General features: G+C 38.2%; 1 protein-coding gene across 3 annotated transcripts in view; it reads right to left on the bottom strand.

Annotated features, from left to right (window-relative positions):
- Positions 1 to 13,572, bottom strand: part of KCNH5 (potassium voltage-gated channel subfamily H member 5) — a 256,818-nt gene that overhangs the window by 203,231 nt on the left and 40,015 nt on the right. For all 3 annotated transcript variants that reach the window (XM_070733245.1, XM_070733255.1, XM_070733236.1), the window contains exons 3-4: positions 11,878 to 11,984; positions 4,385 to 4,513 (exon numbers count right to left, since the gene is read on the bottom strand). In XM_070733245.1, the coding sequence (XP_070589346.1) occupies positions 4,385 to 4,513; positions 11,878 to 11,984 (236 nt within the window). The remainder of the gene's footprint in view (positions 1 to 4,384; positions 4,514 to 11,877; positions 11,985 to 13,572) is intronic.

Raw genomic sequence — 13,572 nt, forward strand, 5'->3', positions numbered from 1 at the left:
AAGCCAAAAATGTCCTCCCAGAGCCTCTGTATGAGCCAAAAATCAGCTGGCCAGCACACACATATACGTTGGAGCTGAACTAGAGCAACGGCTTGCGTGCCGGCAGATATGGCTCCACATGCCACCTGTGGCACCCATGCCATAGGTTCGCCATCACTGGTCTAGGAGATAGTGAGTCCTATCTTAGCAAAAAAAAAAACAGTTGCAGGACCTTGAGCCAGTGATTCTCTCTCGCCCCAAATCTCTTTGTAATGATTTTGTTGTGAGAAAAATTATATCTTGTATCTTAGATTCTCGATGACTATTTTTTTTTCTTTATGTACACTGAGAGTACATGCACCAAAGACACATTCCTTGTATATCAAATCATACTTGGCCAATAAAGAATTATATTTTATTCTATTCTATTTTTAAAAAAATCAGACTGGGAAATTAAACTTGGAGCATGCAATAATTGCAAAATTAATAATATATATTCACAACAGAATTTTACCCAGTTTAAGCAAAAATAACTTCCATACCTAATATATGCTTTGTAAAAATAGTTAGAATACATGCCTTGGTCAAGGTAAAGCTGTAAATGTAATTTACATAGATTTCCGAAAAGCTTTTAATTCAGAAGTACATGATAAACTATTCTTGAAACTAAATTCTTATGGTATTTATGGGTTTTTGTCTAACACGTTGCAGAATGTTAAAATAGATGACTCAGTTTCTGATCTGGCATCAGTTAATAGGGCTGTTCCTTAGAGCAGTGTCCTAGGACCAACTCTTTTCCTGATTACCTAGATTAAAACAATATATTTTAACCAGGTTGCAATATAGTTGTAGCTGGAATGTCACTCTTTTTAAAAGTCTGAACTTTTTAGATAATTTGTACATATCAGCTCCAAAAAAAATATTGAGTTCCCTAAATAAATAGGTGCAGAAATGCAATTTTTAAATTGTCTTACCTAAAGATATATTACTGTCAGACTGTAAGAAATATGCTTGACATTTGCAGAAGCTATATGGATTTTTGCCAGGTCTATTGCATAAGACTGTCAGGCTCAAGGGACTGAAGTTTAGAATTTTTACATAGACACATCAATCAGTCAATTACTGAACTACGAAGCTTGCTAACGTTCTAACGAATGGAACTACTTTGTACCATGTTAAAGAATTAATTCATTTAATCTAGTATAGGTAGTCTTCAATTTGGAACAATTCATTTGGTGACCATTCAAGTTACAATGGCATTGAAAAAAGTGACTCATGACCATTATTCACACTTATATCTGTTGGATTATTCCCATGGTCACATGATCAAAATTCAGATAGTTGACAACTGATTCATATTTATGACAGCTGCAGTGTCCTGAGGTCATGTGACCACCTTTTGCAACCTTCTGAGAAACAAATTCAACGAGGATACCAGATTCACTTAACAATGGTGTTACTAATTTAACAACTACTGTGATTCACTTTGGCAAGGAAGGCCATAAAATGGGGTAAAATTCACTTAACAATTATTACACTTAGCAACAGAATTTTTTTTGTTTGATTTTGGTCACAAGTCAAGGACTACCTGTATTCAGCTTGTCAAGAAGTGGCTAAAAGGTACTTGAAATGTGAATATATCAGAAATAGCAAAAATTATTCAACTTAAAATGATCAGCATACAAAGCATGTCTTCCTCCTTTAGTTGTACTGAACTAGTTAGTGAATGCCAAGACTCTTGATAAAAAAATATTTCCATGAACAGAATAGACCTCATCAAGACATTCAATCTTAGTTTGTAAATGGAAGTTATTATTTCAGGTCTAAAATTTATATAATAATATAATTCAAAAGGTTGGGTAGGAATCTTGCTGTATGTTAGCATCAATATTTTAGTTTCACTGAATTTTTCATTAGAACTTATTTTTCCCATGAATAATGAATCGAGCCTCATATTTATACACTGTTTATCTACCATGAGATTGTGGTATTAAGGTTATTTATTTATTATTTATTACTTATTTATTTATTAAGTCTGGTGTTCTTGATTTTTTTTCTTTTCGTGTTGTAAAATATGGTTTCCTAATTACACATCCCATTCGTTTTTTAGTGATTTTTCCACTCAAGTCTTCCTTCTGCCCAATTCCTATATATTACCAGTCCACTATAATTTATATAATCCTCTTGTTCATCCTTCCAAGCTATGTTCTGCTGGAAAGTTTCTAAGTATAATAGTGTGACAACATTATCTTCGGGAAGCAGAATATGAATTATGCAATTTCCAGAGTGTAACAACTGCCAAAAGAGAGTTTCTTTTGTTAGATATTAGCATTCCGTGTACTGGTTTCAACTACTTTTTAAGTCTGTCACATACAAGAATAATCCAAATTTGGTGCCCTCTATAATCATAAGACTTGGTTGTGCTGGTCAGGAATACAGAATTTTTGGTCTCAAAACATCTGGAGGTCATTAGGTTGTAGTAAACTGTGCCAGGCAGTTGTTTTGTTTTAATATTCTCAACTACTTTTCATACTGGTGGTCCTTTGGAACCTGATGACCTCAGCTGCAAAATCTGTGATTCTTAAAGTATAGACTCCAGGGTTGAGTTTGCAATGTACTCTTTGTGGACCTATAACCCTTCCAAAGCAAGAAGTTTAGCACAAACAAGAAGATTTCTGGGAGAGTTAAACCCAGAGGACTACCGCCTGTCAAAGGAAACCTTCCTAAGCTTGATGCTGTCCTTATACATTAAGACTGAAATTTTTCGTCACTTTTTTTGCAAGTCCCATGGCTCTACTCTGACATTATTGATTTGTGGAGCTGAATTTAAGTTTAAGCTGAATTCTAGTTCTTATGTCATTTAGACTGTCCCAGTTGTTGCTTCCCATGTTTGATTAGTACCAACAGAGGGATTTATTTTTTAAAAATAAAATTTGTCGAAAAATGGATGTCAAATAAATAAAGTCTAACATTTTTGGAGGACTCCATATTTGAGAATTCTGGGGTGCGCAGTGCTACAGTAGATGAATCAATTTGGAACGTCAATAACATCAATTTTAATTCACTCATTGATCAGTAAATTAAAGGTAACAATTCCCCTTACACATATGTCCTGATCAGTAATGGGCAGCCAAACGTTTTACTGCCACACTGTGGGTGTGGCTTATTTTGTGGGTGTGGCTTAATGGTCATGTGACTGAGTAGGAGTGGCTTGCCAGCCATGTGACCAGGTGGGAGTGGCTTGAACGATCATCATCATTCAAGTGAACTGTTAAGTCCTTGACTTACAACCTTGTCAGTTGTAAGTGTTACTTGCTGGGGTGACAATTTGCTTTGCATTTCCCGTTCTCTCCTTCCTGGGTCACTCCCCCACCACAGGCTCAGTAACTAGGCGAACGGGTGCTGCCAGAAGCATAAATGCTGCCAGCACCACTTCCACCCATGCCTTCTGCTTGCACCTAGGGCGGGAGGTGGCCATGTGAGGCTAGAGGGGAGCCAGGCAGGAGAGAGGGAAGCTCGTCCGAGGCCAGAAAAAGAGGAAAAAAGCAAGGAGCCCAAATACAGCAGCAGCAGCAGGGGGAAAAAAAAGAGCCAAGGCTAGTAATCCAGAAAGTGACAACTGCCGATCAACTGGAGCTGCGCGCACATTTTCATTTCTGCCAGTGGAACTGCATTCCACCCCGTCCTGCCTGCTGCCCAGCCCTGGTCGAAATTGACTCTAAGGGCTGGTGCTCATCCCTGTCTCTAAGTCAAAGAGCCAGTGGTCTCTGATGACGATTTCATGGTCATGCAACCAGCATGACTAAATGCAGAAAGCACATGGAATGCTGTTACCTTCCCACCAAGGTGGTCCCTATTTTTGTACTTGCATTTTTATCTGCTTTCAAACTGCTAGGTTGGCAGAAGCTGGGACAAGTAACAGGAGCTCGCCTGTTAGATAGATAGTTATGTGGCACTAGGAACTGAACCGCCAAACTGCCGACCTTTCTGATCGACAAGCTTAGCATCTTAGCCACTGAGCCAATACGTCCCAATCAGTAAATTACATAAACCATAATTAAAAAAAAAACATTGTTCAGACTTGCATCAGCTATTGCTTCATTTTCACTATAACAACACATAATGTAGTTAATACGGGGTGAAATCTGGGAGAAAGGTCATTCATATACCGGTAATAACTATTTACAGTTGCAATGATGAATTATTTATCTCTCCAGATCCACAGTCAACTACATTTTAGAATATCTGTATAAGAAGTATATTAGTTAATTTTTTTTAAAAAATCAGGATGGATAGAGTGAGAGAATGAGAGAGAGAGAGAGAGATAAGCAAGAGAGAGGGAGAGACAGAAAAATAGAATTTCCAATTTCTGAGAATCTGTTTTAAACATTATTTTCAGAATTACCTTTGGTTGAATCATCTTCAATAGGTTGCTTGAATAAAGTGATATCTTTAAAAGTGCAAAGAAATAACACCACTTTGTCATTCTCGTTTCTTATCGGTGCAATTTGCATATAAAACCAAACAGGTGTTCCTGTAATTGAAAAATAAATAAATAAAACGCACATCACATCAAAAGAAGTACGAAAGCAGGTTCATCATCCTAATGATCACTTATTATGTTTACAATGAGCCGTTATTATAGCGAAAGGCATTTGAGTGCCACGGAATAGAATGGGAGAATTAGTCACTGAAAGAAATTGGATTTCATCATTCTTAACTGGGCAAACCATTGGGGTAATGCATTTTATCTAAGAAATTGGCCTTAATTTGGAAATCTGCAAAATGATGGGACTGGAAACAGGGGCACCCTTCTTCTCTTACTTTTCTGTTTCATTCTTGAATATTTGCTTTCACAAAGGGGATCTGGAGGGTTGAAAGACTAAAGATGGTGATCACAGTCATACAATCAACCACACCATCCCTCTTTACTTAAAATGAGTAATTGATTGCATGTTGACAGTTACCATCATGATTTTTTTTTACATCCCCTCCAGTCTTTCACTTCCAGTGGATCTTCCTGCTTCTATACCTTACAATCTGAGCTAGTGGTGAAATCCTATCCCTACAACCCAGTTCGGGCATAGTGGTAGTGGTAGCCACCAGTGGTTCGGAGAACCGCTAGTGGCAGCACCCACCCAGATGTTGCCATTTTCTTGTCTTTAACACCATGCATATGTGCAAAGCCGTCTGAGCAAGCCAGGTCTTAACTGCTTTTTTGAAGGCCAACAGGGCAGTCCTGATCTCTGGAGGTAAGTGGTTCCAGAGAACTGGGGCAGTCACAGAGAAGGCTTCCCTCATGGACCCAACAGCCAACACTGTTTAGCTAATGGGGCCCAGAGAAGACTAACTCTGTGGGCCCTTACCAGTCGCTGGGAGCTATGTGGTAGAAGGCAGTCTCAAAGATAGTCTGGCCCTAAGCCATGTAGGGATTTAAAAGTAATGACCTTGAATTGCATCCAGAAACCAATCAGTAGCCAGTGCAGTTCGTGGAGGATTGGTGTAACGTGGGTGTACTTAGGTGCAGCCACAACAACTTATGCAGCTGCATTCTGGACCAACTGTAGTCTCCAAATACTCTTCAGAGGTAGCCCCATGTAGAGCACATTGCAATAATCTAGCCATGAGGTTACAAGAGAAGAACCTTCTGATCCAACTAGGGTCACCATTGGTGCACTAGGTGATGCCAGTAGATGCTAGACTTCATCCCACCATCTGCTATTTAGACTAGGCTTCCATTCTGCTTCCCCTATTAAAATGTTAATTACAACTTTTTTAATCCTCACCAGTATAATGGTATATTCTTATGACTTTTATTAGAAAGCAACAGAGAACCTCTGCATACACTCAAATGTATGTTCAAATGTACCCATTGCCTAAGCATATTGAAAATGATATTACATTATTTCAAAGAAACAATCTGTAGTCAAAGGACAAGAGACCCGAAAATGATATTAGCCAGGTAACCAAAGTCACGATGAACTATTTCAAAACTCAAACTATCTATGAACATAAGCTTTACACTTTTTTTAGACAATCAAAGTTAATAGACACTCTGCTTCCTAGCTATGCTGTATCTATTTATCATGTAGCTATTGCACATAGAGAGCTTATTAAAAACATGGTTTGATGACTCAAAGCGAACAGATGGATCAACATCATCATCACTGCACCATTTGCCCACTGGTTTTTCACATACAGATGCATTAATAGTTTTTTTTTAATACTCTGGTTTTTGTTCTGATCTAAACCATCATTCTTTTATTTCTCCAGCTTCTACCACTATCATCATTGCTAAAGGTGGCAAGAGAATAATCCCAATTCAATTTCATATGTTTTCCAATATTGTGTTAGACTAGAGAGAACATGGAGAACAGATGGTTCTGGAAATTCCTTCCAGTTTCTTAATAGCTCTACTTTGGGTAACATGATTACGGTTTAAGAATGAAGCAGTTAATTGTATTCTGAGGTGCTGTTCAACCATCTCTCTTATTGGGATGCATAGGGAGAGGGAGTCTTTGCAGAGGGGCAGCATACAAATCTAATAAATTATTATTATTATTATTATTATTATTATTATTATTATTATTATTATTATTATTATTAATTAGATTTGTATGCCGCCCCTCTCCGTAGACTCGGGGCGGCTCACAACAGTGATAAAAACAATATATAATGACAAATCTAATAGTTAGAATCTAAAACAACAATAGTACATTTAAAAAGTCTAAAAAACAAGCAACCCCAATATATAAAAACATACATACAGTCATATCATGCACAAAAACTACATAGGCAGGGGGAGATGTCTCAGTTCCCCCACGCTTGACGACAGAGGTGGGTTTTAAGGAGTTTACGAAAGGCAAGGAGGGTGGGGGCAGTTCTAATCTCTGGAGGGAGCTGATTCCAGAGGGGCGGAGCTGCCACAGAGAAGGCTCTTCTCCTGGGTCCCGCCAGATGACATTGTTTAGTTGACGGGACCCGGAGAAGACCAACTCTGTGGGACCTAACCGGTCGCTGGGATTCGTGCCGCAGAAGGCGGTCTCGTAGATACCCTGGTCCGGTGCCAGGGTATTATTATTATTATTATTATTATTATTATTATTATTATTATTATTAATAATAATAATTATTTTTCTTCTAAAAATCTGACCCATTTTTAGAATCTTTCTTTTGCCAGCTCTTTTCCCAACCAATATATGTGGGTTTCCTCCCTGATGGTTCCAACCTGACACCAAGGTCGCTGCATCCTGGGGATGAACTGCTATCAGGTTAATGCCTTAGAGTTCCCAAAACACATATCTGCAATTGTATTGGCTACTGGTAGACAGATGAAGGAGGCAACTGTAGGGAGTGGGGTTTCAATTGGGAAGACTAGCTTAACACTTTACACATGAACTTCAGATTCTACCTGACTTCTCTACAATCACTTTCTCTGAGTAAAAATTCCTTTTGATAACTAATTGTTTCAAGAATCCTGCTTTCCTGAGGGGATAGCCCAGGCAGGTCCTTACATCCTGTTTGATTCTGTTTACAGACCATTATCCATCTTTTAACCAGACAGATAAAGTTCCAAGTCTCTTCACAGATGTTCCTTTGAACATTCCATTGGCTTGGAAGAAATAAAAAAGGAGGCAACCGTAGTTCAGCATCAAGAACATAATGAGATTCAAGATATAAGTTATATCGTTTGTGTGAGAGAGAAAGGTTTGGTGCATATGTGACAGGATGGGAGGGAGGGAGGGAGGGAGGATCCTCTTGTTGTTTTACCCTCTTATCTTAGCATTGCAGCCAAAATAAAAGCTTGGTGTAGTGTAGTCTTTGGTGTAGTGTAGTATTTATTTATAAAGATAACAGATTTAAATTTCATAAGCAACCTTGACAATCCGCAAAATGCTTTGCTGAGCTGCACAGCTGTGTAATTATCTCAAAATTGCTAAACTTTGAGAAGATCAGTTGAGGAATTGCTTTGGAGTTATGATGAAGCGCTCCATCGGAGACTCTTGTCAACCAAAAACAATAGCATTAGCCAATGCAATCACATCAGTACAAATCACATTCATCAAGAAGACAGCAACTGACATAATGCAATCCACCTCAAGCAGAGTGAACATTCTGGGTAGTGCATTATCAAAATACAGGAAATAAGGCATCTACCATTTCTCTAGATAGGACCTGATATGTAAATTCTTGCTTAGGCTATGGAAGATTAAAAACAGCCATACTTTGTAAGCAGGTTCAAAAAAATCTGTTACTCAAGAGCCAAGTGATTGTACCAACCAGTCACATCACTTAATTTCACATGAATGTTATTGTTCACGAGATAATGAAAAACAGTAGCTGTGTCATGTTCAAAATGTTTGTATCAAGGATTCTCAAGATGATGCAGTGTCTGTAGCAGTATTAATTAAGGAGCAGGAGTGTGAGATGAAAGCTAATTTTAGGACTATCCATAATGTTAAAAGGACATATTCTAATTAATTATATTAATTATATTAATCATATCGTATCGTATGATATCATATCATATCATATCATATCATATCATATCATATCATATCATATTATATTATATTATATTATATTATATATACCAGAGTGATTTGACACAAAAAAACATGTAACCCCTGGTACAGAGCTGAAGGGATTGGATACTGTAGCCTAGAGGTTAATTCTCTGCCTTACAAGGGCAAGGTTGCAAGTTCAAGTCCCAGTGAGGGTATGGCTAGCTGATGAGGCCAAAATAAGGCCAAAATAGATCTATCCCAGTCTCCCTTAATTTTCAAATTCAGCAAAAACATGTGACACATAAATAAGTAAAAAATATTGATAAAATTGAACAATTCCAAGGACAGGCTACAAAAATGGTGGAAGGTCTTAAGCATAAAATTTATCAGGAAAGACTTAATGAACTCAATCTGTATAATCTGGAGGACAGAAGGGAAAGGGGGGACATGATTGAAACATTTAAATATGTTAAAGGGTTAAATAAGGTTCAGGAGAGAAGTGCTTTTAGTAGGAAAGTGAACACAAGAATAAGGGGGCACAATCTGAGGTTAGTTGGGGAAAAGATCAGAAGCAGCATGAGAAAATATTATTTTACTGAAAGAGTAGTAGGTCCAGCAGACGTGGTTGGTAAATCCACAGTAACTGAATTTAAACATGCCTGGGATAAACATATATCCACCCTAAGATAAAATACAGGAAATAGTATATGGGCAGACTAAATGGACCATGAGGTCTTTTTCTGCCGTCAATCTTCTATGTTTCTATAAATTCCGTTTATATATTCATTCATAGGCACTTTCTTCCAAGTTGTTGAATCTACAATAAAACATTCATCCTTCTTCTGCTGAAATGTGGTTATGCAAGATAGTTCTTTCCAAAGAATACTTCTAATCATTGTTATGGAAGAAGAACTGGAAGTTTTTTATTAACTGATTCTTACCATTAGAAATCAGGATCTGAAGAAGACATACCATTTCCACTAATCTAGTAACAGAAGTAGATTTTCCAAAGTATTCTCTGGAGAACTGGGAGTGTTTTAAAAGAAAGCCACTGTCATTTCATTTGGAAATGCCTTATTGATTTTGTGGGACAGTTTCAGAGAAAGAATTCTCTGAATGTTGCAGACTCTGATTAAAAAAAAGTAGATATATTTTTAGTCGCCCCACAAACAGTGGGGAGGTTGGGGGTTTTTTGTGGGAGTTTTTGTTGTTGTTGTTTTTAACCTAACAATGGGAGTCAGTTCTGCTGAGACACCCTGGTGAGGTGGTGGCTAAAAACTCATCTTGATTATCTCTATTTATACCTGAAGATTTTCAAAACATAAAATAACAAATTGTATATACTGTTCTAAAAGCTGCTAGTTCCATTCATTTATTTTAAATGACAGATTTTTATTGTTGGGGAACAAATTGTAGACTACTCTTCTTTTACAATCACTGAAGTTTGAGGACTAGTGTCATACACAGTTCAGTGTGTTGACAGGCCAGTAAAGCACTGTCCTTTTGCTCAGCTGAGGATTCGTCTTTCCTTTGTAAATTGGCCATAACATGCCCACCAAAAGCATCGTTTCCAATGAACCAGGGTTTGATGTAACAACTACAGCTTTCTGAATCTAATCACTGTTTACCCCCGGAAGCGGAGTAAAGATGCTGAGACATGTTGTGGATTAAATAAGGGTCATTTATTGAATTAACATAAATTTGAATAAATTTGAATACGTAAATTTAAATATTTAAATTCAGAACAAACTAAGGACCTGCAGAGGCCAAAACTAACGGGGCGGAAATTCCTACCAGAAACTTCCTTGGCAACATTGGGCAAAAACTCCTTGCTGAACCAGGTGAAGGTAGCCACTAGAGGGATAGTGGCCTGCCAAACCTCAAGTGGATATTCCACAGGGCAAGGGGTGGTTGGAAAATCTCATGGTTCCCAGATTTCATAAAGGTAGCCACCTTCACCTGGATCCAAGCCACGCCCCTTCATCGTATGGGAGGAGTTCACCCTCCAATCCCCGTGGGAAATTGGATCCGGTGATTCCCATGGACATCCTCTCTCCAATCCCCGATGTTGTTCCAACCTCTAGTTCCTGGAGAGAGGCGGTCCATCACCCTTTAAGGATGCCCAAAGCAGTCGCTTCTAATTGCCCATTTCCGCCCCTAACCTGCCAAACCCCAGTGACCAAAGGGAGGCCTATACTGATATCTAAGTGTGCCGCATTCCCTAACCAATCTAGTCCGCAACGTCAGTGTGGAATAGGCAAAAAAATGGCCGCCTCTAAAGGGGAGGCCGCAAAAATTCCTATTCGGCCCTGAGGCAACCTCCTTAGGACACACTGTTGATAGCGGAGGGTGGGCAGGTGTTCGCTTCAGAAGTCATCCAAGCAAGGAGGAGGTCCTATCCGGATCGCCCTTCAATAGGGCGATCTAGGACCTCCCCCAACCAGCAGGCAGTGCACCACCTTGGCGCACTGCCAGAAGCCAAACTTCCGAGTTCCAAAGGAACCCGGAAGTTCGGAGCTCTGAAAGAGCTGCCGGCAGCGTCCCCCTGGCTCCGGAGGTAATTTCGGCCGGCGGTTTAAGCCACCGGCCGTGCATTTTTCCTTTCAGCAGTTACCAGAGAAAATTGCACTGGACTTTCTACATCTACCAGAGTTTATAAATTCAGGGATTATATGTATTTAAAATATTTCTAGTAATTTTAATTCATATATTGACTTCAGCTTATTTTTTCTAGTTTAATGAAGAATGTAGCTTCAGAAAATATCTAAACATCTGAATTTTTACAACAATGAGGCCTTACAAAGATAAAGGATCTCAGTGTGATGCTAGGATTTTTCAAGGATTTCTACAGATGTTTGAAATTACATTTAATGTAGTTTAATCAGAATAAACACAGAGGGAAGAAGAATAACAAAGCACAATGGTAATGCACCTATTGGCATGCACAAGAACCAAGTTGATGTTTTCCATTGCCTTTTTCCAGAATTTTTCATTTTAAGTAGCCTGAGACCATGCCCTGCTTCTTTTACCAAGATTTATGGTTAGAGTGTTGTTCCTTAAAATTATTACTATAGTATCCATTAGTAGCAAAAATATAGGGACTGGAGAGAAATATAAGCAAGAAAGCTCCGATTTTCCTGCCAAAATCAGTCAGCATTCAATGATCATTCATCAAACTTTGCAATGCTTTTTGCCTTTCTTTCTTTCTTTCTTTCTTTCTTTCTTTCTTTCTTTCTTTCTCCCCACCCCCCAAAACAGCATTTCTGCAAACTTTATTGTGAGGGTACATTCCTCTTGTGCTCATTATCTGTTAAGATCAACAATAAGTAAGTTACCAGCATATATGACCATTTCAAAGGCAAACAAAGTCCACATGGTTTAATATACGTACTGTTCTTCTTATACAAAAGGACTTCAAAGCAATTTGATTCGTAGTTGTCAAATGTCTGTCTAACTTTTTCAATCGTTTTCTTATCTGTAAGTTCCCCATACATAAAACTGGAGAAATAAAAGAGAGAAGAAACATAATTTGCTTCATGGTCAAAAAATAGACATATTTATGTTTTAGATTGCAACATAATTGCAGCCATGTATCATTAACTGTGATTTATACTTTATGTGGTTCTCATTTATAATTGCAAAATTGTTATGAAAGTCCCTAAAAGCAAATGTAGGTGGCAGAGACCTTTGATGCAGGGAAGATTTATATCACTTAATGTACGAGGATGGTCTGGGCATAGGATGGGAGGGAGAAAAGGAGGAGGGGAGGGAGGGAAGGGAGGGAGGGAGGGAGGAAGGAAGGAAGAAAGAAGGAAGGAAGGAAGGAAGGAAAGAAAGAAAGAAAGATGGAAGGGGAGGGAGGGAGGGGGGAAAGGAAGGGAATAGAGATAGGAAAGGAGGGAAGGAAGGGAGGGAGGGAGAGAGGAAGGAAGGAAGGAAGGAAGGAAGGAAGGAAGGAAATATTTTCTCAACAGTTCCCACCTTTCATTATAAATACGGGATTCAGAATGTTAAAAGTGACATCTTATCAACTGTATATTGATTTTTTAACATTGCATTTTTTTACTATTAAGAACCAAAGCAGCATATAACTATTTCCAACAAATATTTATATACATTTAGAACTGCCTCAAATACAGTTTGAAAAACTGTACGATGCAGAACACCAACATCAAAGCAGACAAGAAATCAGAATGGTACAAATTTAATCCAAAGTACAGGTGATGAATATGTCTTACACTGACACCCGAAGCTTACAAAACTCTGTACCAAATGTAACACAACAGCAAGAAAATTCCAAAACCATCACACACACATACAAAAAAAGCCTCATCCTATTAAATGGCACAATTTGGAAAGCAGATACAAAAAAAATCAATAGGTAATTCCGACTAATTCATTCTGATGTTTAATTTTCTTTGGTCAGTATCACAAAGCAGCCTAGAGTTGCATAACAGTAACACACAAGTATAGGCAAGTAAGCAATTAAAAGATTGCAATAGCAATTGCACTTAGACATACAGTGGTTTACAGCTCTCTCTGGGTGGTTTACAGAGTCAGCATATTGTCCCCAGTAATCTGGGTCCCCATTGGACCAACCTCAGAAGGATGGAAGTCTGAATCAACCAATCAGGATCAATGGCCAGAATTAGTCTGCAATACTGTATTCTAACCACTGCACCACTTTTCTCAACTATGTATTCAGAAACAGAAAAAAAAAGTGGGGAAGTTCATTTCATCAAATAACTTAAGTCTTGCTATTTACTTTACTTCTACTTATTTAGATGAATCTGCTTGAAGAGAATTGTGGTTAACTTAAATGTCACAGAACAACTCCAACTTGCTCCTTTTCTTTTTTTAAAAAGAAATGTCTCGTTTGTCTCATATTTTTCTCTCTTTAATTTTTTCCCTTTGTTTTTAATCTGTGGAAATCATAACTGTGTTCTCTGTAACCTCCCTGGATATTTCTCTACACATTATTCTGGAGCAAAAATGCACCAGCAGATAATGCTGGTAGACACTAAAACCAATTCTCCATTTCTGGTCTCCAGAAAAATATTCCACCCTAATATTTTCTGACTGTGAA

This window comes from Erythrolamprus reginae, chromosome 1 (assembly GCF_031021105.1).
Source record: "Erythrolamprus reginae isolate rEryReg1 chromosome 1, rEryReg1.hap1, whole genome shotgun sequence".
Taxonomy (NCBI): domain Eukaryota; kingdom Metazoa; phylum Chordata; class Lepidosauria; order Squamata; family Dipsadidae; genus Erythrolamprus; species Erythrolamprus reginae.